Here is a 26424-nt window from a genome sequence, read left to right as displayed (position 1 = left end):
TTCTCGCCGTCCTTGTCGCTGTGCGAGCAGCAACCTTTGCAGCAACCAGCTAGTTTCCCTGATGTTGGTGCTATGCTCTTGGAGGAATGTCTTCCAGACAGGAGACCTCGAAGACATTGTTGCCCTGGTTTGTGATACTTTTCCAGAATTCTTTCAATTAATGTCAGTCTGAAGTTTACGTGGCTGATAGTGTGTTCAGGATTGTCCTTCTTGAACAGGAGTGGAGGAGCTCGGCACTGCAATGTTTAGAAGGTGGCAAAAGAATTTCTTTTACCAAAACTTGGCCTTTTGTGCTCAGTTGGATAACTGAGCATCTGATCAGCCTAGTCCACTGCTCCCATATTCTCGTTATAATTCTCAATGACACATTAGTTTTCTTTCCATTTCTGTTGTCTACAATCACAGTATCATCGCGGAGTGCTGACAACATCGTCATCTCCTTGTCACACCATTCAGTGCCATAAATTCACCAAAGAATCTGGCTGGAGTCGTCCCCTTTACAATCCTTTTTTAAAGATCATTTGGGATCTGTTTTCTGTTTAAATAAGCTGTTCCAACTGCATCAGTCCCGTTTTGATGTAATTCTCGGAAAAGCATAGGTGATGTCTGGCAAACTTTGGGGGTGAGGTCAGGACTGTAATCCACAGGTTATCTCAGGGTAAATGCTGCAACCTCCAGTGCAGCTGGTGAGTATTCTCAGGGCAAAGGAGAAGGGATTAAGGCTGAATAACATTCCACTGTGTTTACATATCGCCTTTTGTTTATCCATTCATCCAAATGATGAACACCTGGGTTACCTCCATCTTTTAGCTATTGAGATTAATGAACATGGATGGACAAATATCTCTGAGACCCTCCTTTCAATTATTTTAGATATATACCCAGAAGTGGAATTGCTGGATCATATAATAATTCTATTTTTAATTTTTCAAGGAACAACCATACTGTTTTCCACAGCAGCTACACAATTCTATATTCCCACCAACAGTACACAAGATTCTGTTACAGACTTAATCTTGCCAAGCCTCATCCCCTGCCCCAATCCATACGCTGAAGCCCTAGTCCCCAATGTGATTATATTTAGAGATAGGACCTTTAAGAAGGTAATAAAGGTTAAAAAGGGTTGTAAGGATGGGTTTCTAATACAACAGGACAAGTATCAAAGTAAGAGTCATCAGGAATGCATGCAAAGAGAAAAAGCTAAGATAAGAAGAAAGGCTTCTCCAAAAACCAACTCTGATAGACCCTTGATCTGGACTTCAACCCCCAGACTGTGAGAAAATAAACTTTTGTTGTTTCAAGTCAGTCTGTGGTATTTTGTTATGCAGCTCTAGTAGAATAATTTAAGTTTTAAGTTTCAATTTCTCCACATCCTCACCAATCTGTTTTGTTTGCTTATTTGTCTTGGATAAATAGCCGCCTATAGAAGTAAGAAATGGTATTTCATTGTGGTTTTCATTTGCATTTCCCTAATCATTGATGATACTATCTTTTCATGTGCTTTTTAGCCACTTGTATACCCTTCCTTGGAAAAATGTTTATTCAAGTCTTCTGCCTATTTTTTATTCAGGTTTTGTTACTGTTGAGTTTTGAAGTTTTCTATATATTCTGGATATTAAGCCTTTGTCAGACATATGATTTGCAAATATTTTCTCCCATTCTCTGGGTTGCCGTTTTAGTGTTCTTTGATGAAGGTTTTAATTTTAATGAAATCGGTTTGTATATTATTTTTCTAACTGTATTCTGTTGTTATTCAAGAGATCACTGCTGAATCCAATGCATGAAGCTTCCTCATTTTCTTTTAAAAGTCTAATAGTTTTAGCCCTTACATTTAGGAGCAAGATCCATTCTTTAAAAACTCAGTTATGTTCAGATTTACTTATTAATTCCTTTAAAAATTTACATGCCCACATTCTCTCTGGAATGTTTTTGTGTCCCCCAATATTGAAGACTGTAGATTGAAGAACCTACCCTTTTACTTTGCTCTATTACTTAACTTATTTTGCCTCTGTTACCACTCTGTTGACTGCTTCCTTTTTGTTTGTAAACATACTGAAGTCTCTCTTATGCAACACACACAACATCTTTAAATAGTTGAATAAATAAATGAATGTCTGCCAAATACTGCTAATCTTCCAGGGCTCTATACTGTTCCCCAACACTGTTCCTGGTCCACATGTCATCCCCAGGTGCCATGGGGATGACTGAATGTCTGTGTCCCTCTAAAATTCTTATGTTGAAGCCCTAATCCCCAGAGTGATGGTATATGGAGGTGGGGCTTAGGGGAGATAATTAGGCCATGAAAGTGGGGCCCTCATGAATGAGATTAGTGTCCTTGTAACAGACAAAAGAGAAATGATCTCTCTACCATGTGACAATACAGCAAGAAAGCAGCTGTTTGCAAACCAAGAGGATCCTCGCCAGGAACCAAATCACCCAGAACCAAGAGGATCCTTACCAGGAACCAAATCGGCCAGAACCTTGACCTTGACCCTACCTCCAGAATTGTCAGAAATCAATTTATACTTTTTAAGCCACCTTGTCTATGGTATTTTGTTATAGCAGCCAAGCTGACTCTGGGCAATCTCATCCATTCCCAATTCAACCATATCTACCACCTCAATGATAATTTCCACTTCTCCATCTCCTGCCTAGATGTCTATAAAGTCCGAATGCCTGCCAGAAATTGTCACTTGGCTATCCCAGAGGAATCTCAAACTTGCATACTAATTTGCATTTTGACTTTATTACTACAGAGAAACATTTTAATACTTCATTAGAGCTGCTTTTTTATGAACAGAAATTTCCCAGGTTTTAAATATTCTTTCTTATGTCCTGGTCCCTTCTAGCAGCAAATTAGTCAGATTGCTAATTTAAGAGTGAGCTCTATAAGGCAGTACAGGGCTAAAGAGTACACTCTTAGGACATACTCTGCTTGGGTTCAAAGCTAGACTCCTTGGAGGCAAATCTTGGCTCTGCCACACTAGACTTTAAGCAACTTATTTAACTTATTGCCTCAGTTTACTAATCTGTAAAATGAGGATAAAGATAATATGTACTTCATAGAGTTATAGGATAAAACAACAATGTAAATTCGTGAGGACAATGCCTGATAAATAAATGCTCAGTAAATATTATCTATTACTATTTAAAGGGTTTAATTTAAAATTTTTTGGAGATTTGGAATGCATTCCCATTGATGCAGTCTGATTTGGCTAAATAACGTTAAATCTGATTTGCCAATTACATGACAGACATTTTTCATGAATTAAGTCTGCAGCTCCAAGGTTTTGACAAATACACATTCAAAGCATGTATCCAATATATATTATACCAGAAAACATATCCTTTGCAGCTATTTATTACAGAGATGTTAAAATGCTACCTTAGAAACGTGCAAGGTAGTAAATAAGGTTTTCAAAGTTTTAGCGGGAAAATTTTTATTTCTTTCAGGTAGTCCAAGGTAAAAGTTTCAAGACTATAGGCCTGTTGCCTGTTTTAATACTGCCTGGGTATGATTACCATAAAGAGTAAATCAGATCATGCATAAGAAGCAATTATATACATAGCAACTTTAGTCACAACAGCCAAAAACTGGAAACAATTCAAATGTCCATCAACAGGTAGCTGAATAAACAAAATGTGAGATATCCATAAAAAAGAATGTAATAACACAGAACTTCAAAAAACATTTCAAGTGAAAAAAGACAGACACAAAAGACTGCTAGTTGTATAATTCCAATTATAGGAAATTTCTAGAAAACAAAACTACAATGACACAAAATAGATCAGTGCATGCTAGGACTTGCAGTTGAAGTGGGAAATGGGAATAAAAACAAACGGGAACTAGGTAACCTTTTTATGCATTTAGTTATTTATTTAATTAGCTGGCTAGTCAGTTATTGTGTTTAGCTAATATTTCAAAGCACTGTCATGCCATCCTGTTATTTTTTTAATTTTATTAAATTTACTGGGGTGATTTTCGTTAATAAAATTATACAGGTTTCAAGTGTACAATTCAATAATGAATTATCTGTATATTGTATTGTTTGTTCACCAGAACTAGGCAATGCTTTGAGGTGTTGGTATACTCTAAATCTAAATAGTGATGATGGCATCAAACTGAATCTTACAATGAGTGAATTTTACATGTAAATTATGTCTCCAAAAAAAGTTTGAAAAACTTTAAAGCAACAATGTATTAAACATTATTACTACTGCTACTATGCTTAGAATTGTATTGAAAATCATAATAATTTTAAGCTAGAAGGGACCTTCCTGGGTATGTCTATTCCTACTCTCTGAAACCAGACTAATAAAGGCAAGCTGAGCGCTGACTGCCACAGTTAAGCATTTAGCATGGGTTCTCTCATTTAATCATCACAAGTCCTTCATGGAGTAAGTTCTGTTAACACTTCCACTTTATAGACTATGAAACTGAGGATCAAATAGGTCGAGACACTTGCCCTGAAACAATATAACAAATATGAGGAAAAGTCAATGTGCAAATTCAAGACCATACAATTCTGAAGCCAATGCTCTTAGAAAAACCCATCCTAAAATTCATATGGAATGCCAAAGGTTTCTGGACAGCCAAAAAAAAATCTTTAAAAACAAATGGAGGTCTCACACTTTCCCATTTCAAAATTTACTATAAAGCTATCGTAATCAAGTGTGGTATTTGTATAAGGGCAGATATAAACAACAATGGAATAAAGAACCCAGAAATAAACCCTCACATACATATGGTCAAGTGATTTTCAACAACAGTACCAACACTACGCAATCGGTTAAAGTCTTTTCAACAAATGGTCATAGGAAAACTGGATATCAACATGCAAAAGAATGAAGTAGGACCCTTACCTAAAATCATATACAAAAATTATCTCAGAATGGATCAAAAACCTAAACATGAGATAAAATCCTTCGGAGATCACGGAAAAAATGGCGTAAATGATAGAGACTTTGTTCATCCCTCCTGTGACCACACTGAAGTTGTGACAGAAACACGGAGCAAACGGCAAGCAAAGTCGCCTGAAATCTTGATGAATAGAAGCACTACAACTAGGGAAAGAAATAAGAGACCACCCTGCAACAGCAGAAAGTAGGAGGGGGCGAAGTGGCAAGGCTGGCTGGTTCTGAGGCTGAGTGGGTCAGAGGCTACGGCAGTGGCAGCCGCCTCTTAAAGGAGCCATGTCCGAGAGTGGACTTTAGCTATGATGGACCTGCTCACTCTGAGCACCAGCACCAGGCTGGCTGTACTGGGGCCGGGGGCGGGGAGTGGGCAGAGACTTAAGGGAGGATACACAGTTGTCAGAGTGAGGGCCGGAGGAAGCAAGGCTCTCTCCTAGGCAGAAGTGCTAGCGGGATCCACTGTTCCTCTGTTGAGTCCTCTCCTCCCTCCACCCCAGTGTACGGCCTCAGCACCACCATAGGTGAGAGGTCATTAAACTGGTAACAGAGGCTGCTCCGCCCAGAGGATTCCCTGATACTCCACCTCCCCCAACTCGGGCCCCACCCCGTTGTGACCTGGGTGAGTCCACTGCTGCTCCGGACTCAGACTTGCAAGGTTCTTCTTGCTAAGCAGTGCCAAGACTCACATTAGTGGCAGCTGATCTCAGTTTCTGGCATGGCCTCTTGAGGCACCAGCATCTGTGGATTGCTTGCTGAATCTTAACAGGTGGCCCCAGAGGGACACAGGCAAGAGCTAAAGTTGGCCTGAGTTGAACCCCTCTCAGGACTGTGCCACCGGACATCTACTTCACAAAGCCATGCTAATAAGACTTGGAGACGTAGGAGCTCTGCTTATTTCATAGAAACAGACACAAAAAGACAATGGGAAGACAAAGAAGCAGAAACCATATGAGAGAACAGAACAGAGATCCAGAGTTCAACACACTGGTTATAAAGATGCTCAATGAACTTACGAGAAGTGTAGATGAACTCAGAGAATTTTAGCAAAGAGATAAAATACATAAAAATGGAAATGGAAATTATAAAAGGGAACCAGTCAGAAATGAAAAACATATTATCTGAGATGAAGAGTATATTAGACGGAGTCAACAGAGTGGCTAAAGAAGATCGAACCACTGATAGAGGATGGAAAAGCCAAAGACACTCAATCAGAATGGCAAGAAAAAAGAAGCCAAGACTGTAACAATAATTTAAGGAGCCTATGGAACACATTAAATGTAAAAATATCCGTGGCATAGGGGTACCTGAAGGAAAACAAGAAGTTGAAGATTTGACACAATAATGATGGAAAACTTCCATAACCTGGTAAAGAAAACAGACATACAATCCCCCAAGAAGCTCAGAAGTCCCAAAAAAGATGAACCTAAAGAGGCCCACACCAAGACACATTATAATTAAAATGCCAGAGATTCAATACAAAGAGAGAATCTTAAAAGCAGCAAAAGAAATGCAGTTAGTTACCTACGAGGGAGCTCCCATAAGACTGGAGGCTGATTTTTTAAAACAAAATATGCAAGACAGAAGGGCTTGGCACAAAATATTCAACATAATGAAAACCAAGGATCTACAACCAGGCATACTTTATCTAACAAAGCTATCATTCATAGTTGAAGGACACATAAAGAGCTTCCCGGACAAAAATAAGCTAAAGGAATTTATCAACACCAAGCCAGTATTAAAGGAAATGTTGGAGGGACTTCTTTAAGAAGAAAAAACATGTATCAAAACCAGGAATAAAGAATGGTAATAACTACATTTCTATCAACGAGTACCCCAGATGGAAAAGAATTAAGTGCTCCAACCAAAAGATTGTGGCTGAACAGAAATTAAACAAGACCCCTACATATGCTGCCTACAAGAGACTTCAGATTAAAAGACATACACAGGACAGGATAAAAGGAAGGGAAAGGAAAAAGTTATTGCCTTGATGGTGATGGACCCAGAGGATATTGTGCTGAATGAAGTAAGAGAAAGGCAAATATCACATGATTTCACGTACATATGGAATCTAAAGAACAAAATAAACAACAATAATGGGAATAAGCTCACAGATACAGGAAATATTTTGAGGGCTACTACATGAGAGGGGGGTTGGGAGGGATGGCGAAAAAGGGCAAAGGGATTAAGAAGTACAAATGGACAGTTACAAAATAGACAAGAAGATATAGTGTCGCATAAGGAAAATAGTTCATAATTGTAATGAAGGTGTAAGGTGAAGAATGGTACTAGATTTAGTGGGTGATCACTTTGTGAGTTATACTGATCACTAATCACTATCCTGTACAACTATTATTGTATGCCGACTACAATTTTTTTTTAATTCAGTGAATGGTACAATGTAAATACGAGCAACTATCTACTATATTTCAATAAAGCCAAAAAAAAAAAAAACCCTAAAAAACAACAAAAAAACCTAACCCAGAAAAAAAAAAAAAACTCTTAGAAGTAAACATAAAGGGAAAGCTTCATGTATTGGATTTGGCAATGGTGTTTTGAATGACACCAAAGGCACAGTTAACAAAATTTAAAAAATAGACAAAATGGACTTCATTGAAAGTAAAATCTTTTTTGCATCAAAGAACACTATTTAAAAAGGCAACCAACAGAAAGGAGAAAATGTTTACAAATCATATATCCAATAAGGGTTTATTTAGTACCCAAATATACAGAAAACTCCTAAATAACAAAACCTGATTAAAAATGGTCAAAGGACTTGAATAGACATTCCTCCAAAGAAGAATATACAAATGCCTAATAAGCACATGAAAAGATGTTCAGTATCATCAACATTAGGGAATGCAAATCAAAACCACAAATGAAATGTCACTTCCCGTCCATTAACATGGCCTTTGTCAAACACAAAACAAAACAAAAGGTTGGTGAGGAACTTTACATATTGCTAGTGGGCATGTCAAATGGCCACTGTGGAAAAGTATAGCAGATCCTCAAAAAATGAAAAATAGAATTACTATATGACCCAGCAAATCCACTTCTAGAAATACATCCAAAAGATACAAAATCGGGGACTCATAGATATATGTATGCCCATATTCACATCAGCATTATTCACAATATCCAAAAGGTGGAAAGAACTAATACGTCTATCAATAGATGAACAGATAAACAAAATGTGGTATACATACAACGGAACATTATTCAGCCTCAAAAAGTAATAAATTCTAATAGATGCTATAACATGGACAAACCCTGAAGATACCATGCTAAATGAATAAGTCAGTCAACAAAGGACACATATTGTATGATTTATGATTCTACTTATACGAGGTACCTAGAATAGGCAAATTCATAGAAATGAAAAGTAGAATGGTTGTTGCCAGTGGCCAGGAGGGGAGAATAGGGAGCTATTATTTAATGGGTACATAGTTTCAATTTGGGAAGATAATAAAAGTTCTGGAGCTGTATGGTAATGATAGTCGCAGGAAACTGTGAATGTACTTAATACCACTAAACTGTACATTTAAAAATGGTAAGGAAAGAGAAAGAGAGAAAACTTCACATCCATTAGGGTGGCTATTATGAAAAAAAAAAGAGAATATAACAAGTGTCAAAATTATAGAGAAATTGGAATCTTTGTGCATTACTGGTGGGAATGTAAAATGATGTTGCAACTGCTGTGGAAAACCGGTATGGCCGTTCCTCAAAAACTTAAATATAGAATTATCACAAAACCCACTTCTGGGTATATCAAAGAAACTGAAAGCAAGGACATTGAGAGAGATTTGTATATCCATGTTCATAGCAGCATTATTCACAACAGCCAAAAGGTGGAAACAATCTAATTATGTACCAACAAATAAACAGATAAATGTGGTCTATATACATCAACAGAATATTAGCCAGCCTTAAAAGACAATAAAGATGTCAACTATAAAAAAAAAAAGTTTGATCTCGGAAGCTAAGCGGGGTCAGGCCTAGTTAGTACTTGGATGGGAGACCGCCTAGGAAGACCTGGTATAGGCATAAATTAAAAAAAATATATATATATATATATCAACTATAACTCAACTTTGTTTCTAATTTTTAAAGAAGAATGAAGTTTGGATACATGCTATGACATGAATGAGTCTTGACAACATTATGTTAAGGGAAATAAGTCAGAAACAAGGGGAAATATTTTATGATTCCACTTATATGGACTACCTAGAACAGGCACGTTCTTAGAGACAGAATATAGACTCGAGCTTACCAGGTGCTGGAGGCAGGGGCCATGAGGGTTACTTGCTTAATGATTAGAGTTTCTGTTTGGGGTAATGAAGAAGTTTTCAAAATAGTGGTGATGGTTGCCCTACATTGCATATGTAATTAAAGAATGCTACATCTAAAAATGATTTAAATGGCAACTTTTGTTATAATACAATAAAAAATATATTTATCACAACTTTGTAAAAAATTAGTAACATTAACATACAAAAAAATTGAATCATACAACTTAAATAAGTGAATTATATGTGTGAATTATATCTCAAAAAGCTGTTTTATGAAAAAACGTAACACTGGTGGCTAACATTTAGTGAACAGTCTACACACAAGGCACTGTTCTAAGGGCATTACAAGTACTACGTTAACCTCACAACAAACTGTGAGGTGGCTACATTTCTTAACCTCATTTCACATATGAGGAAACTGAAGTTAGGTAGTCTGTCCAATAACACTGAGCAGTGGAGTGGTCAGGGACTAAAACTCTATCAGATTCTAGAGTTCTTAAACTGAGTCCCACAGTGTGATAGGAGGGTTATAAAAGGCACTCAATAGATGCCCCACTAAGTGAATGTGACAAACAGTGTATGGTGGGAGACTAGCAGAAAAAATAATTCTAAACATCTGACGTATAGCTAGAAGAGTTCATCAAAGGAATGATTTATGATCTTTAAAATCTGAGAACTTTCTGATAGTTTTAATATTACTACAACTCTGAACCAAGTTAATACCAGTATATACAATAAACATTAGCAGAAGAGTATAACCTTGCCCCCAAGTTTCTGCAATGAGACCATAGAGCTCATTCGACAATTGTCTTCACAGAGGACAGAAGAACCTAGGATCCTAAAGGCAACAAAAGTAAACCCAAGTCTGATAACAGAATTCTGCAAATATGGGTGCTAAGGATGTCTAGAGAGATCAAGTGCCTATTCTATAGGTCAGGTACTAGTTGAGTGTTAATGAGATAAGGTTCAGGTCCAACTTTTGTGTGTTTCATCCAAATGTTAACATCATTAGTTACTGCAGACCTTGCCAGTCCTACCAAAACTCATCAGTCCCTGATACCTCTCCCTAGAGTCCTCACAAGTTTGCTGATGTTGACCTCATTAAACCATTAACACTGGAGACATTACTCAACAGGAAGTTGGAAACTAACAAACCTAGGACACAATCCAGAGTTCAGAAAATGAACCAGGTGACCAGGTGCATCAGTCTACTGAAATCCTTCACTAAGATCCAGCAACTCTGACCTTCACAAGCAAACCTGGAATATGCAAAAAATACAATTACCTTATGAAAAAACGCCCTTTCTTTTTATTAAAAAATACACTCCCAGAGTTGAACCCAGTAGCATAATATCAATTCTAAAGTTAAAAACACACACACACATAGATTTACAACGCCAAAACGAATCTAAAGAGTGAATACGAGGAAAACATCCTGCTCCTCCCACATTCGCCCAACGGGCGCAGAACCCACCAGACCAGTCCTCCCCCCTCCAGGTTCCACTGCCTAGGGTGCTGGGATCTGAGCTCTCGCGCCCTGTGGTCCCGCCGAGCCCACTCTTGTCTGTCCAGGTCTGAGGGCGAAGCTGTCGAGCGATACCTTAGAACTGAATCAGATTCCTGCAAAAGCAGGAGGGGAAAAAGCAGGAATACAGGGCCCGCCTGCGGCTCCGCAGAGCCGGAGCACCGAACAGCAACCGCGCGCCAGACCGCGACCCCGTAGCCCGCAGCCCCGAGGATGGACCGGTATTTTGACCGCCGTGCCGGGCCCCGCCCCGGACCCGAGACCGTTCCAAGGCGTTCCTCCCGTGGGCGGTGCCTCCCTCACCACACCGCCACTTGGCTCTCTTCTTCCCGAGCGAAGTCGCGGCCGCCCCGCGACACCGAAGCCACAGCTTCCAGGCCGCGTGGGCCCGCGACGTCCAGAGCGGCCTACCAGGCCAGCTGCTTTCCCGCAGGCTCTGGCACGCCCTCCCTACCTCCCCAGGCCCTTACCGAGGCAGCGCGGCCTCCACGGCCCGCTCCTCCTAATCTTCAGCCGCGGCCACCGACCCAGCGTCGCGGGGACCGGAACTTCCTCCGCGCCGGGCCGCTGCCTCCACAAAGGCGCCGCGCCGCCGCCTTCAGCGCTCGGCCCGCCGGGATATGGAGTACGCCGGCGGGTCGCGCCGACTCCACTCCCGCCGTGCCCCGCGCGGGGGGCGGAGGAAGGAGGGAGGTGTGTTCGCGGGGGCGGGGCGTGAGGGCACGCTGCTCGCCCGCGTCCAATGGGAGGGCGCTTCTCCGCCCCGTTGCGCAGGACCTGCTAGGGGTTGTGGTTTGACCTCTGGCCTACGCTAGTCGTCTTCCTTCGCTCTCTTTGGATTTGAGCCAGTGGTGGTGGCATGGTCTTCTTGATGTTTGATCACCGCCGGAAAGCGTGAATACGACATTGGCCTGCCTAGCTCGAGGCCGCAGTGTTGTCCGTTAGTGTGGAGGAAATGGAAGGGAACCTTCAACGGTGAAATCTTCCAAGGGACTGCTGGCCCTTCCAGTCCAGGAGTTTAGCCCTTTTGCCCAAAACCGAGGATAGGTGCGAGAGAAGTACTTGAATTAGAGAAGCGGTAGTCACAGAAGTTCATACCTTGTTCAAGTTAGGCATCCCCAGCTCAAGACCACCAGGCGGTAAGCTTATAATATCCTTAGCTGTATTGAAGGTTCGGCAGCCCTGCCTATAAAGCAAAGTCCGCCAAACTTCCACAGGGCCTTGCTAGTTCTCAGGCAATAAATCTGGCCAAGAGTGATTTGTGTGAGGTCACAGAGGAACTGGAAGCTATCTGCAAATCAGCAATCTAGTGGAAAAGAAGGACATCACAGCTTTTAGTTTACAACTCACTTCCAGAGTCTCTTTCAGGCTAATATTCTTTAAATGGCCAGCTCTAGGCCTCCAGGTGCATTGTCTACATTGTTGAAATGCTTGCTAATTCCAGCCACCTGGCATCCCTGTCAGTGGACCCTTAGGGAAAGTAAACAGATTTTATAGCCCAAATTCAACATCATGGGGGCGGAGAAGTTTGCTACAAGAAACACCCTACAAAGCATTCTCAAATAAAGCAAACCTTATCTGTAAAGAAAGGAGGTTGTTGGGTTAAATAGTCTCTAAAATTAACTTCCCATTTTTCAGGCATCTTGTCTGGAAGTCATTTCTTCAATAACTGAAGCACCTGCTGTGTGCCAAGCATTGTATCAAGTACAGGGAATACAGGGGAAAAAAAAAACTTTGCTGCCCTAGTGGAGATGGAGTCGGGGGCAATTATTGGAGACAAGTTAAACAGGATATACAGTTTCTGCTTAAATGAGTGATTTCTGTAAGAAGGGAAATGGAAAGCTCTTGGAGGGCTCTAAATAAAATAATATCATGATTTGCCTTCTATGTTAATAGGATCCCTCTGGCTGCTGTGTAAAGAATAGGCTGAAGGTGGGAAGGGTTGAAGCAGGGCATCCAGGTAGGAGACTGCTGCAATGATACAACCAGAAGGATGATACTTTTACCTGTGTGGTCACAGTGGAAACAGGAGACCAATTTGGATGAGGGAAGAGAGGGAAGAATGAGGGAGGAGCAGTTCTGGTAGAAAGAGATCAGTTTTGGGTTTTCCACATCTAGTAGACAAGTGAAAACTGAAATTGGTAATTAGATACCTCAGTCTGGAGTTGAGAGTAAGATGCCAATATGGGAGGTATCAGCATATTACTAGTGCTGGTATCTAAAGTCAAAAACTTGGATGAGGAGAGCAGAGTTCCAGCCCTGAGCCCTGGGACACACCATCATTAAGAGATTCCAGGGAAGAGGAAGAACAGCTACAAAAACTGTAGGTACTTTGACTTTGCTTCACAAACTGGGCCATTATTGGTGCATCAGGCTCCCTTATCAGATAGTACTTATGCTCTAAAGAGGTGAACTATATTAAGTGACTAATTAGCCTTGCCTTATGCCCAGTGTTCTTGCGTAGTAATAATTACTACTATTTATCACACTACATGCCTGGCGTTGGGCTGGCATTTTATTATCTCATCTAATCTTCACAATAACCATATGATATGCCTTTTATAGCTAGGAAACCAAAGCTCAGAAAGATTAAGTAATTTGCCCACATCAAGAAAGTAAAGGGTGGGAGGATTTCAACCCAGATCAGTCCTACTCCAAGGCACCTGCTCCTGACTACTTTCCCCCTTTTGTTAAGGTAATTAATAAGAGTTTTTAGAGGAAGCATCTGGATTTGTTTTTGTTTGTTTGTTTGTTTGTTTGTTTTACTTACATAGGCCCAGGGTACTTGTAAGGTTGTTTTTACTGCCTAAGACCAGGAAGTATGAGCTATTTAGAAAAGCTAAACCAAAGCAGTGTCCTCACATGGAATGGGGAGAACAGGGTCCAGTCAGGTAGGTGGGCTCATTTTCAGCCCTTACATCCTCACAGGACACAACAAAGAGAAAGATATTGTCCTATCTGTTCCTTGTTGCTGCAGTCTCATTTGGGGCCATGGCTCTTCAACATCGAAAGTAGGAGTTTGATCAAATGTTAAAATGAGAGACAGGAACTAGGAGAGGTAGATAGAGATGATTCAAGACCACAGATGAAATTTTCCAGCAGAGCAGAAAAACCAGCTGCCTTACCAGGAGCTGCAAAGTAATAAAGGCAGGAATGAAAACCCCTTCAAAATTTCCAGGGAAGGACCAACTATTATGATTAGCTCAGAATACTTCACATTAGATACTTTGTATTTGTATAAGGGGAAAATGGCTGAAGACGCTGTAAGAGTCATTATTAAAGGATTTGCTCTGGGGTCACATAAGCACAATAGCAACAGGTCTGAGGACGAATCGAACCCTCAGGATATAATCAGGAGTTTTCACTTTAGCCACAACTTCTCAGTACCTCAGGTTCTGAAATGTCCATTAAAGCTATGAAAGAAGAGAATAAGGGGAAGAACAAGAGGTCTGTGGAGATGACATGCTGGGTCCATGAAAATCATAGGCCTAGACAAAACAGAAAGCTAAGGTTTTAAGGTGCCCCCTACCTGGAGGGTGACAGAAGGTGCAGGATAGCATATAGTGTTGTTTGTGGCAAAGCCCAAATCTTCAAGCAGCATCAATTACATAGGGCAGTAGAGTTATCATGGGATTGATATTTATTATTATTCCAGAAGACCAAGATTTATTTCTTGATAATCCTATCAGCAAAAGTAAAGGAAAGGGTTGTCCCAATATTAAAATATAATTCAATGGGTGGATTAAAATGGAGTTTTAAATAACATTAAAATGTTTTAGTAAGTGACCACAATGATTTGATGAAAAAAAAAAAAAGTTCTACTGAAAATAACATCACTGAGTGATCTGATCAAATATTCCTAACTGGGTAGGTCATGGTGGGTTGACACGCCTGAGGCATGTAGCTTTTCAATAAAAGGTTTATCTTTGTTTTAGGTGAGTCCTGTCCATAGTTCTTGTGCATCAAGGTTAACATACTTTTGAAATACCAGAATACCCTTGGAAGGGGGGTTAACCCTCAAGAAAGCACATAATCTTATTAACTATTCTGTAATCCAATCCCAGTTTTGCTTTCCCACACCTCCGTGTAATCTTCCTTACATTCCCTCCTTAATACCAAATGCACAAAAGAAAGTGCAAAGCTGTCACTCTCCAGAGCATTCGAGAGCTTGCTTCCCAGCAATTGTCATCAGTTTGGGCTCAAACTCATAAAAATTCTCTACAGTTTTGGACATTACTTACGTCGACAGCTCTGTGAGAGTGTCCTAGGCACAAATCTTAGCCAGAAGCACATAAGGTATGTATAGGTCACTTACTTGGCTAGGTGGAAACAATACTTCCAAATGACTGGTGCTATCTAGTGGAGCCGATGTGCATGAAAGCAAGAATGAGACTCGAGGAAACTAGGTCAACATGGAGATGTGAAGGAAACTGATTCTGTATGTTAGAAAGCTTTAAATTTGTCTTCTCTTGGGATCGGTTCGATGGGGTCCAATTTTTGGTTAATGGAATATAGCCAGGATATTTCTGGCTATATGAGAGCTTCTTGGCTGAAACTCTTACATTATGATATGTGAGATTAACGAAAGCAAAACAATATAAATGATATTTACCCTCAGGGAGGGAGCCTGGACACCTGAGCCAGTGAAAGAAAATGAAGGCGACTCCTCTCCTTTCTAGGAAAATAAATAGACTGGGCATTTTTCTGGCATTTTTTACCTAAAAGAGAGGAGAAATCTTAAATTATTTGCAAGAGTCTAATAGCCCCGTGCAAAGCCATCTCTGGTAAAAGGTCACAGCTTTGTCACCATGTCAGTCACAGGCCAGTGTTGTGGAGGTAAGTGCCAAGTGGCAGCCATCTGAGACCACGAGCTGAGCCCAAGGGCAGAGCTCTCCCTCAATTCCCGTGTAGGGCTAAGATACGAACAGTACACTGCATTGTAAATGCTTAAACAGCAGAAGAAATCAAAGGAGTGATTTCAGGCTTTCTCCTTCATCCCAGAACCACTGGGTGAATTAACCACGAGGCTGTAAAGTGATTTAATTGCTTCTGAGAAAACACAAGCAGTATTGTTGTTAATCCCTAATTTTACATCTTCAAACTGTTCCCCAGAAATAAAATTGTTTGGGAAAGCTTTATGTTTTCCTGTTGTTTTTATTACTTTGCATCTAGGAAATTACAAATTCTGTAGTAGTTCCTTGCCCTGGCAAATCACCTGGGAGGCTTTTTAAGATACTGTTGCCTGAGTCCCATCCCAGTTCAATTAAATCAAATTGTCTAGGGGTGGTGGCCAAGCATTCGTGTTTTTTGTGTGTGTTTTTTTTTTTAAAGTTCCCGCGATCATTCTATGTGCAGTCAGATTTGAGAATTACTGTGCTAGAGCCTCATACTATAATATCAAAACGTGACTAACAGACTGTTTTTTTAAATCAACAATCCGTGCGCCTATATCTCTTACAGCCAATGTGCCGGGCCCACTAATGACATTTATACAGCTCCTCAAACTTGCACCGTCCTCCCACGATCAGTGAAGGAAGCAACACCAACATCTCTTTCTCTCCCTTTAAATAAACATCCAGTTGGCTAGGGCAGAAGGGCCAGGGAATGGGGTCTGCGGTCCACGTGGGGATTAGGGTTCGGAGGAGGTGCCTGGAGAAGGCGGTGCCTAGTGAGACAACTCCCGCCCAGGTCAGGCCCCGCCCGAGCGCAGCGGGGACCCGGCGCCCCGCCCCTCCACCCCGAGGCGCCGCAGGTGCGCTATGGACTACATTTCCCATAACGCACCCTGGGGCCGGGCAGGGCCGGGCTGAGCCGCTGGAGCCGGGCCTCTGCCGCGAGAGGCCGGCGACGGCTGTCTTCCTGGGCCGGCGGCCGGGCGAGGGGAGGTAGGAAGGGGCGGTGGTCCGCGCCGTGGCCATGTCTGCGTCCGCAGGGTGCCGTGACCCCGCGAACCTGCGCCCTGAGTTCCGGCCCCGCCGGACAGCAGTGCCCTTTCGGGGGTCCGGCAGAAGGCAGTGACCTGCAATCTCTGCGCGTCCTGACTCCCCCGGAGGAACAGGTGAGTCCGCCTGCCAACCCATGTACCCTGGGGCCGCCGAGACTGGAGAGCTGTCATCCTTGGAAGGAAGGGCTTGAAGACTGGGGTCTCCTGCCGTCTACGCTGCTCTTTGCGATAGGAGCACTGGGTGTTTTGGGGTTCCCTAAGCCAGTTGTCCCTCTAGCTGGGAAATACAAAAGGCGAGGCCTGGAACCCATCCTTTGGCTGGGAAGGCGAAGTCCTTTAGGGTGCAGTGGCCAGGTAGGACCCGCTCCGCAAAGCACACACATTCGGCCGATAGGCTTCTTTCAAAGAGCGGCAGAGGCGACTGTGGGCTGAGTGGGACACCTCCTGAAAGTGTCCTGGGCTTGGGACTTAGCTCTGAAGGGTGCCCGAGTTCAGATAACTGGGCTGCCCCTCGTATTGGGTGAGCCACCCTTTCCAGGCTCTAGTTTGCTAGCGGAGGGTGAACAGCCTTTGTCAGAGAGACGAGTGGCTACCAGCCCTGACTAGTACCAGGCCCCGCTCTTTTCGTGGAGCAGACATCATGCCGAAGCAGCTACAGCACAGACACCCTCACCTGGGTCCTGTCTGCCGTACACCCGTGGATCTTGGCACCCCGCTTTGAGGAGGCCACTCCCCAAAGAGTCAAGGTTGGATGCTGCACTATCTAAGCAGGAAGAGGCGGCTGTAGGGAGGGGCTCTTACAAGGTCCTTCCCCCTTTCAGGGCGGGCACCTGGGGGAGGGAGGTGTACTAGAAGGGCTGATTGAGCCAGCCAGCTTGGTGGCATTGCTCATGTCATAGCAGAGAACTTGGAGGGAAAGTAGCAAGCCCTGGGAGTTTCTAGAAGAACTCTCTGAGAACAGGGTCCAAGCGAGCATCTGAGACTAGTTCTAAGAGACCTCTCTTGCTTAACGGCTTCAGGCTCAGCCTCCCAGGAGCATCAGCTAGACAGGTTATGGCTCCAGTGAGGGTTTGGGTGGGTTTTGCTGTGAGTCACTCACCTGCCTAGTTTCCAGAGTTAAGTGTCTGAAGAACTGTTTGCTTCATGAGTGCTTCTGACTGAGTCCCCAGATTGGCCTTGGAGATGTTGAGATGCTGTGTGACCTCAGGTTGGCAGGAGAACTATGGTGAAGGAGGCATCTACTAGCCCTGATCAGTTGACCCTGTCCCCACTTAATGCTGGTACCATGTTGGGTACCACTCAGCCAGGCTAGGCTCAGTCCCCTGAAGCCTACGAGAGATCAGTAGGTACGGGGCCTTCGGAACATTGGGTTTGCTTCTGCAGACCTTGTTTGGGTCTTTGAGTCAAAGGTGCAAGGCCACAATTCAACTCGGGAGAGACTTATAAGAACAGCAGAGACCTAATTCCAGGGCCCATAAATACCAGAATCCGGGCCCTAGTCTTATAGACAGCAGTTTGGCCCAACATCACAGATGGGTCACTTCAGGCCAGAGCCTACCTGGCTTCACACGGTCAGAAGCTCATTTTCCCAGGACAGTTCATTTAGGACCTCGCTCAGAGTGAGCAAACTTTCAAAGAACTGATTTACATGGCAGAGACCACTGGATCATGTATAAGTACAGCTACACGTGATCTGAATGCTAAGTGAGAATAAACATGTGCGAATGGCAGCTGAGTATACAAGTGCCTACTCTGTGCCAGGGTAACCAAATTACATGAATTATCTCATTTAACCCTGCACAACTCAATGAATCAGTACTATCATTATCCCCACTTTATAGATGAGAAAACAGATTTATAAAACCAAGCCAGGTTAGTCCAGCTCCCTCTGACTCCAGAGCCATTGTTCCTGCTAGCAAGGACAAGTCTTCCCCCACAGTCAGGGGGCTCCAGAGGCTTTATTGTAACGGGGTGTTCTTCTAAGATGTTTCACCTTCTCCCTTCCAAAGTTATTTATCTTGCAAACATTAATTAAACATGTCCTGAGTGCGGAGCTGACATTTTGAAATATATGGCAGGTCACAGGTGACCTTCAATGTAGAAAAATAAAGGAGGGCCAGGGGGGTAGGAATCAGGGATATTGCGGGAAGCTCTTTCTGATAATGCAACACTTGAGCAGCACCCTAAAGGAAGTGAGAAAGTCAAATTGATATCTAGCCCAAGCAGCGGATCAGGTGAGGTGTGGAGCAAGGCGGAATGCAGGGAGATGTGGTTCAGACAGGAAGTTCAGCAGGGGCAAAGTTCTGAAGTAGAGTACCCAGGGTTTAACTTTACATTACACTTAAGAAAAGCGATGGGGTCAGTGTGGCTGGGCTGATGCAAAACAAGGGGCGGGACAGGAGATGAGGTCAAAGAAGTAATGAGGGTGGGGGAGTGTGGATGGAGTGAGCCTTGTGCACCGCTGCGAGGAAACTGGCTTTCTCACTGAGTGAGGTGGAACTGTTACAGTCATGAGCAGAGGAATTATGTCACCTGACTTCTGTTTCCCTGAGTGCTGTGAGAAGGACAGACTGTTCAGGGCAAGGGCAGAAGTGGGGAGACTGGTTAGAAGATGGCTGCAGCGGTCCTCTAGAGAGAGAACGGCAGCTTGGCCCCTCGCGGTAGTGGCAGAGGTGATGAGAAGTAGACAGAGTCTTGATATGGACGTTTCCCACCTAACATCAGTAATCCGTGACGCAGAAGTTGGACATTCTGTCTGGAATCACTAACTCAGTGTCTGTTTCCCATTATTTAAAAGGGAAAACGCATAATGCTTCCCCCAGCAACCCCAAATCCCCAATTTTCTAAAATGATGCTAAAACACAGGGAAAATATATACCTGATATATGCCCAATAAATTATAGCGTTAGGATACAAAATGCTTAAAACAGTTCCTCCTGATCACCAAGCAATGTGTGTTGCTTTGATCCAGTTTCATGGCCTCTCCTAGTGCCTGCAGCAGCATGATGCAAGTAAGCCCCTTTTGTTGGCACTCAGTGATCTTCCATTAGCTCTGTTTGGAATGTAATTTAAGGCTTTATTTTTTTATTATTATTTATTATTATTATTTATGCCTACAGCACCTGGTCTCCCTAGGTGGTCTCCCATCCAAGTACTAACCAGGCCCAACCCTGCTTAGCTTCTGAGATCAGACATCGGGCTTGTTCAGGGTGGAATAGCCATAGACCATGGACTGTGGCTCCACTGGGACATGAACCCAGGACCTTCTGCATGTAAAGCTAACCGCTGCACTATGGAACCACAACCTAATTTAAGGCTTTAAATGCATATTACTTTGTTAAAAATGTGGATCGTTTTGATGCTGTAAAAACAGAAGCTGAATCAATACACATTTGTCGTATTAGTCATCTATTGCTGCGTAACAAATTATCCCCAAATTTAGCAGCCTAAAACAACGACTATTTTATCACCTCATACAGTTTCTGTGGGGCAGGAATTTGAGATCAGCTTAGCTGGCTGGTTCAGGCTCACAGTCTCACGAGGTTGCAGTCACCAGAAGACATGACTGGCACGTTAGTACTGGCCATTTGCAGGTCTCAGTTTCTTGCCATGAGTTTCTCGTCACAGGGCTGCTTGTGTCATCACAACATGGCCAATGGCTCTACCTAGAGAGTGGTCAAAGAGAGCAAGGCAGAAGTGACAATGTCTTTTATGACCTAGCCTCAGAAGTCATATGTTATCATTTTCACATTATCCTGCTGGTTACATGGATGAGCCCTGCTCAGTATGGGAGCAGGCAGCACACAAAGGCATGGATACCGGAAGTTGTGGCTTCCTGGGGAACTGTCTTGAAGGCTGGCTACTAGGGTTGGGTGTTAAAAACCTAGAGGCATTCTATGGGGAAAATGTTAACTAGGGAGACATTTTGCTGGGTGTGCCGGTGTTCTGAAGTACAGCCGACAGAACTTGCTGGTGGTTTGGTTTGTTGAGGTGTGGTGGCATAAGGGATGACTCCAAGATTTTCCACCAAATAACTAAAAGGATAAAATTGCGTTTCACTGAGATGAACAGCTCTGACAGGAACAACATTTTAAGGCAATGACCAGAAACTCAGTGTTGGATCGAGAACTTTGAGATCCTGTAAGACATCTAAGGTCAAACATCAAGGAAATGTGTGCCTCTAAAAGTCACAAGAGAGAGCGTGGCTAGAAATAGAAATCATTGATAGTTGTTTGTAATTGGTAAGGCAAGCCCTGGTGCCAAATGCAGAAGGTACAGACGTGTACTCAGAAAAGCCGGGCTCCAGCCTGAAGAGAGGCGAGCCCGTTTCCTCTGCCTCGCTTCTTTCTTTGCAAGTGTCTAAATATTCAAAAGAACTATTGCTGAACTCCGTTTTGATTGAAGAAATGTTCCTGGTCGGATGTGCAGTGAAAAGTATCAGGATAGAGAATCTTTTCCACTCCCAGCTCCCATGCGTCTTTTCTGTGGTGACATTGCAACAAGTACTTAAACTCTCTCAGCCTCAGTTCCTTCATCTGGAAAGCTAGCCCGATAGGAGCACCTGCCTCAGGGAGCAGTGATCAGGATTAGATCATATAATCCGCATCGACTTCTTAGCACACTGCCTTGGCATTCAATAAGTGCTAGCTGCTGTTATCAGATCATTAAAAAACAAAAAACAAAAATTATTTACATCTTATATACATTTTTAAAAAGACTTGAAAGAAATATATTAAAATGTGACTAGTGAAAGATCCTGAATGGTGAGAAAATGATGACATTTTTTCTTGTTAAGTTTTTGTATTTTCCAAGTTTTCTTCAATGAATAGATACCATGAATTCTTCCTTTTATAACCAGAGGAGAATGCTCAGAGCCCATTCCTCAGAGGTTCGAGTTAGCTGGGTTCTGGGGAGGGACACTTTCCTGTGCTTCCCACTGTTAACTCTGCCAGTGACCCCTGCCAACAGTACCTTCCCCTTGATGACGCTTTTGTTTGTCCCACAGGAGAGCCCAAAGGATGGCTGCTGACTTGCAGAGGAAGAGAAGCAGTGACTGTCCCGATGGCACATTGGCTCCTTCTGATGGGCAAAGTGTGGAGAGAGCCGAGAGCCCCACACCAGGGCTGGCCCAGGGAATGGAGCCAGGTACGGCAGGGCGGACAGCCCCAGGCAGTTGACAGCTAGAGCGGCCTCTGGGCAAATGGGATTCCCAAGCACTCTTTCCTTCCCATTCATTCATGCATGTGTTCAGCCACCCACTGGGTATTTATTAGGTGCCGGGGCTGCTGCAGGGAACCGCGCTCAGACCGCTTCCGGCCATCCTCTGCACTTCATGTTGGGCCACTTGCCCTGTGCTGTCTGGCTGCCAGCGTGGGCTCTCCTCCTATTCCCTGTGCCTACAATGTACCTGCCTGCCTCCTTCTCCCTCCCTCAGCTCTCAGCTTAAATGTCACCTCGCAAGTTAAGCCCGCTCTGACCATGCTCTGTACAGAAGACGAGTTACTTTGTAATTTTATTTATATGTTGCCCATCTCTCATCCACAAGATTGTGAGCTCTCTGACCACAGAGCAGTTGTATCTCCAGTGCCTGATACAGTGCAAAACTCATAATAGAAACCCAAAATATATCTGTTGAACTATTCTGTCAAAGAAATAATCCTGTGGGAGGAGATGGCCCACCTTCAGAGATCCAGTTCTTAAGGGGAAACGGCAACATCATAAGTCAGGGGTGGAAATATGGGGTGGGAAATTAAAGAGGTGGGGTGGGGGGGTTGGGGGGAGAAAGAATCAGTAAAGGGAGACGGACATGGTCCCTCCCTCGGGCAAGCCACAGGCTAATGGGGCCATTACAGAGGAGTCGGTCAGGAGCTATGGCCTAAGCAGGGTCGGGGCGCCTTCTCCCAGGGAGAGATTCACTGAGCACGGGAGGTATTCCAGGCACAGGAGAGATGCTGGGCACACAGCAGTGAACAACCAGGCTCCTGCCCTTGGAGGGGAACCTCACTTTAGTTAGGGAGAAGGACAATAACGGACAAGTGCCATAGGGAAATCAAGGAGGGAAACACGATAGCATACCTGGGGTTGGAAGTCAGGTGAGGAGGCAACTGACATCTTTGCGGGGAACTGAAGTGTAACAAAGAGCAAGCCATGTGAGGAGGTGGGAATGCCTTCCAGGCAGAAGGAACAGCAGGTGCACAGGCCTTGAGGTAGGTGTGGGATGGGGTTGAGGGTGTCCCAAGAGCAGATAGACAAAGCCCAGTGCGACTGGGGTGTGCAAGGAGCGCGAGATGAGAGTGAGAGAGGCAGGCAGATACCAGCTGCCCCCACAGCCATGAGGAGCTTGGGTCTCATTCCCAGGGCGATGGGAGGAGACTGGTGGTCTGAAGGAAGCAGGGAGACATGACCCTAGCAGACAGTAGCAGGAGGGAAGAGTGACTTGCCTCATCAGGACAGGCAGTGAAGCTAGAGTGTCGACGAGGCACCTTGCTGGTGAGGTAGTCTGCCAGTGGCTACTGCTCTAAGCACCAGCGCTTTCGGCCGGCAGGTGCTGGGCAGGAGGGTGCCATGTTCGTCCATGCCCGTTCCTACGAGGACCTGACCGAATCGGAGGATGGGGCAGCTTCTGGGGAGAGTCCCAAGGAGGGTGCTGGGGGTCCACCACCACTGCCTGCAGACATACGCCAGATCAGCCAGGACTTCAGTGAGCTGAGTACACAGCTGACCGGTGTCGCCCGAGACCTCCAGGAGGAGATGCTGCCAGGAAGCTCTGAGGACTGGGCGGAGCCCGCAGGGGCAGCTGGGAGACCAGCCACAGAGCCCCCTAGGGAGGGCACAGGCGAGGGGGATGAGGAGGAGGCTGCCGAGGCATGGCGACTGCACCAGAAGCATGTCTTCGTGCTGAGCGAGGCAGGGAAGCCTGTGTACTCCCGCTATGGGTCAGAGGAGGCACTTTCCAGCACCATGGGTGTCATGGTGGCCCTCGTGTCCTTCCTGGAAGCGGACAAGAATGCCATCCGTTCCATCCACGCAGGTGAGCCGCCTGGAGAGGGGTGCCAGAAGGGCTTCCCTGGCCAGGATTAATTCAAAGCAGTTTTGAGGACCCCCCCCCTCCCCTCCGGGGCTGGCCTAGACGGCCGGAATGTGCCGTGTGAGCAAGAGCAGTCTCTCCACTCACTGGGCTTCAGGGTCTCATCTGAACAGAGGGGAACAGTTCTGACTGCTTTCTAGGGCCACCCTGAGGGCCAAAGGTGGGCTAGATATGGGCTTTGCCCTTGGAGAGGGTGAGAAGCCTGGGGAGGTGACCAGAATGTCCCAGGTCCTGAGCCCACCCAGCTCTTGCCATTCAGCACAAGAATGTGTTTTTCTGAAGTGCTTCCAGCATTTCAGCTGGTGCCAGTCTATGAGGCAAGTTGCAGGGACAGGCCCGAAGCCCGCAGGAAAAGGGGGCCCTGAGCTGCTGTTTTTCTCCTCATCATCCTGAAGCCCCTACTGCGTGCAGAGCTCCGAGGGAGGGTGGGGGAGGGTGGAAAGCACAAACTGAGCGGGAGGCGGGGCTCAGAGGGATCCGGACTCGGCCAGCCCGCCAGTCCGGGAGGGCTTTCCGGAGAAGGGCTGAAGCTGACATCCCACCCTGACTCCCCCACCCCGTCCTCAGATGGCTACAAGGTAGTATTCGTTCGCCGGAGCCCACTGGTGTTGGTGGCAGTCGCCCGCACGCGGCAGTCGGCGCAGGAACTGGCGCAGGAGCTGCTCTACATCTACTACCAGATCCTGAGCCTTCTGACGGGCGCGCAGCTGAGCCACATCTTCCAGCAGAAGCAGAACTATGACCTGCGGCGCCTGCTCTCGGGCTCGGAGCGCATCACTGACAACCTGCTGCAGCTCATGGCTCGAGACCCCAGCTTCTTAATGGGGGCGGCGCGCTGCCTGCCCCTGGCGGCGGCGGTGCGCGACGCCGTGAGCGCCAGTCTGCAGCAGGCGCGCGCGCGCAGCCTCGTCTTCTCCATCCTGCTGGCGCGCAATCAGCTCGTGGCGCTTGTGCGCCGCAAGGACCAATTCCTGCACCCCATCGACCTGCACCTGCTCTTCAACCTCATCAGTTCCTCCTCGTCCTTCCGTGAGGGAGAAGCCTGGACGCCCGTGTGCCTGCCCAAATTCAACGCAGCCGGCTTCTTCCACGCGCACATCTCTTACCTGGAGCCTGACACCGACCTCTGCCTCCTGCTTGTCTCCACCGACCGCGAGGACTTCTTCGCAGTCTCGGACTGCCGCCGCCGCTTCCAGGAGCGCCTGCGGAAGCGCGGAGCCCACGCGGCGCTGCGAGAGGCGCTGCGCACGCCCTTCTACAGTGTTGCCCAAGTGGGCATCCCCGACCTGCGCCACTTCCTCTATAAGTCAAAGAGCTCAGGACTCTTCACCAGGTGAGGGAGGGTCTCTCACTACTTGAGAGAGCCAGGGGCGTGGGGCCTCCTGGTTGGGCTTGAGCCTGATGCAGCCCTGTAGCTGACGACCCCTCTGGGAATGGATGGACAGGCCGGGTCTGTTTCACTCTTGACACAGGGGCCCTGTCTCCCTATCACCCTACTCTCCACGGGCATACGCCTCTCTACTTCATTACCCAGATGCCCCGGAAACGCCCAATACACCCAGGGAAGGAAGCTGTAACAGGGCTCCTGGGTGCCTGGCCTTGGAGCAACTTTGCCTCAGAGGTCACTTTGATCCCATCCAGGTTGTAAAACTCCAACTTCCTCCTCCAACAGGGACGGGGGCTGGGGCCAGATGTGGCAGCTTTTCTCTTCCTTTTTCTCCTTTTGGGTCCCGAGGGTTCCCAGCTCACCTTTCTTCCACTTTAGATCTGTCACTCTGTCTTAGACACCTAAACTCAGATTGGCCTCTCTAAGGGAGGGTCCCCAAAGATGCCATGAACTTGGGAACAGGCAGCCTGGGTGGTCCCAACCCTATCCTGGGGAGTCTTCTGTGGCGGGAAGACAATGTCCCATCCTAGGGGAGCATTTGGAGGGTAACACACATGGCAGAGTCTCCCTGGCAAGGAGCGGGCGTTCCTAGATGTCCAGAGAAGACAATGAAAGTCATTCCTTTGCGAACCCACTTCCCCATCTCCAGCCCTGAGATTGAGGCCCCGTACACCAGTGAAGAGGAGCAGGAGCGGCTGCTGGGCCTCTACCAGTACCTGCACAGCCGCGCCCACAATGCCTCCCGCCCTCTCAAGACCATCTACTACACAGGCCCCAACGAGAACCTCCTGGCCTGGGTAAGGCGACCGTGGGAGGGGCTGGGCTTCGCTGGGGTCCTGGTCAAGGCTCACGAGGGGTGTCTAACCTGGATGACCAGCCTGTTCCCCCTCTTCCAGGTGACAGGTGCCTTTGAGCTCTACATGTGCTACAGCCCCTTGGGGACCAAGGCATCAGCCGTTAGTGCCATCCATAAGCTGATGCGCTGGATCCGCAAGGAAGAAGACCGCCTCTTCATCCTGACGCCCCTCACCTACTGATGGGCATGTGTGAGCTTGGCCCTCCCAAGCCCGCTGGGCCCTGGGAGTGTGGGGGCCTCCAGGTGGAGCCGGCCTCTCTTGCCCAGGCGGCAGGCAGGGACTGTGGATCAGTGCGTGCATTAAAGGGCTTTGGGGGAGACACTCGTCAGGCCTCATTACTGGTTCCTTTGTTCACCCACTCATTCACATACAGCCACTGGATCCTCCTCCCTAGTGCCTGATATGCTTCTCCATGCACGGGGCA

The 26424-nt window shown here is 45.7% G+C and overlaps 2 protein-coding genes and 1 pseudogene across 6 annotated transcripts in view; 1 reads left to right on the top strand and 2 right to left on the bottom strand.

Annotated features, from left to right (window-relative positions):
• RBM6 (RNA binding motif protein 6) overlaps positions 1-11370 on the bottom strand; it is a 91542-nt gene extending 80172 nt beyond the window's left edge. For 2 of the 4 annotated variants that reach the window (XM_016149987.2, XM_036219561.1), the window contains exon 1: positions 11196-11351. The gene's annotated coding sequence lies outside the window, so the exon portion shown is untranslated. Of the gene's footprint in view, positions 1-10355; positions 10460-11195 lie in introns of all 4 variants that reach the window. The other 2 variants (XM_016149985.2, XM_016149984.2) reach the window with 2 other exon arrangements.
• A 5154-nt stretch (positions 11371-16524) lies between these two features.
• Positions 16525-26321, top strand: MON1A (MON1 homolog A, secretory trafficking associated). Of its 2 annotated transcripts, none has more exons than XM_016149982.2 (6): positions 16525-16783; positions 21675-21814; positions 23214-23699; positions 24324-25089; positions 25793-25940; positions 26040-26321. In XM_016149982.2, exons 2-6 carry the CDS (start codon positions 21688-21690, stop codon positions 26178-26180), a joined length of 1668 nt encoding a protein of 555 aa, XP_016005468.1. In that variant the 5' UTR covers positions 16525-16783; positions 21675-21687; the 3' UTR covers positions 26181-26321. The 2 variants fall into 2 exon arrangements, with proteins under 2 accessions (XP_016005468.1, XP_036075398.1); XM_036219505.1 differs by having other exon boundaries at positions 26021-26188.
• Positions 19780-19895, bottom strand: LOC118601874 (annotated as a pseudogene).
• Positions 26322-26424: the final 103 nt, after the last annotated feature.

The sequence above is a fragment of the Rousettus aegyptiacus genome, unplaced genomic scaffold (assembly GCF_014176215.1).
Source record: "Rousettus aegyptiacus isolate mRouAeg1 unplaced genomic scaffold, mRouAeg1.p scaffold_m13_p_4, whole genome shotgun sequence".
NCBI lineage: Eukaryota > Metazoa > Chordata > Mammalia > Chiroptera > Pteropodidae > Rousettus > Rousettus aegyptiacus.
Note: the sequence above shows the minus strand (reverse complement) of the source record. Positions and strands in the feature narration are given on the sequence as shown.

Bases quoted from the DNA above. Each gene is read 5' to 3' on its own strand.
- MON1A (XM_016149982.2), top strand. From the start codon at position 21,688: ATGGCTGCTGACTTGCAGAGGAAGAGAAGCAGTGACTGTCCCGATGGC. The intron at 21,815-23,213 runs GTACGGCAGGGC...TTCGGCCGGCAG, and splicing joins GGCCCAGGGAATGGAGCCAG to GTGCTGGGCAGGAGGGTGCC. The intron at 25,941-26,039 runs GTAAGGCGACCG...CCCCTCTTCCAG, and splicing joins ACGAGAACCTCCTGGCCTGG to GTGACAGGTGCCTTTGAGCT.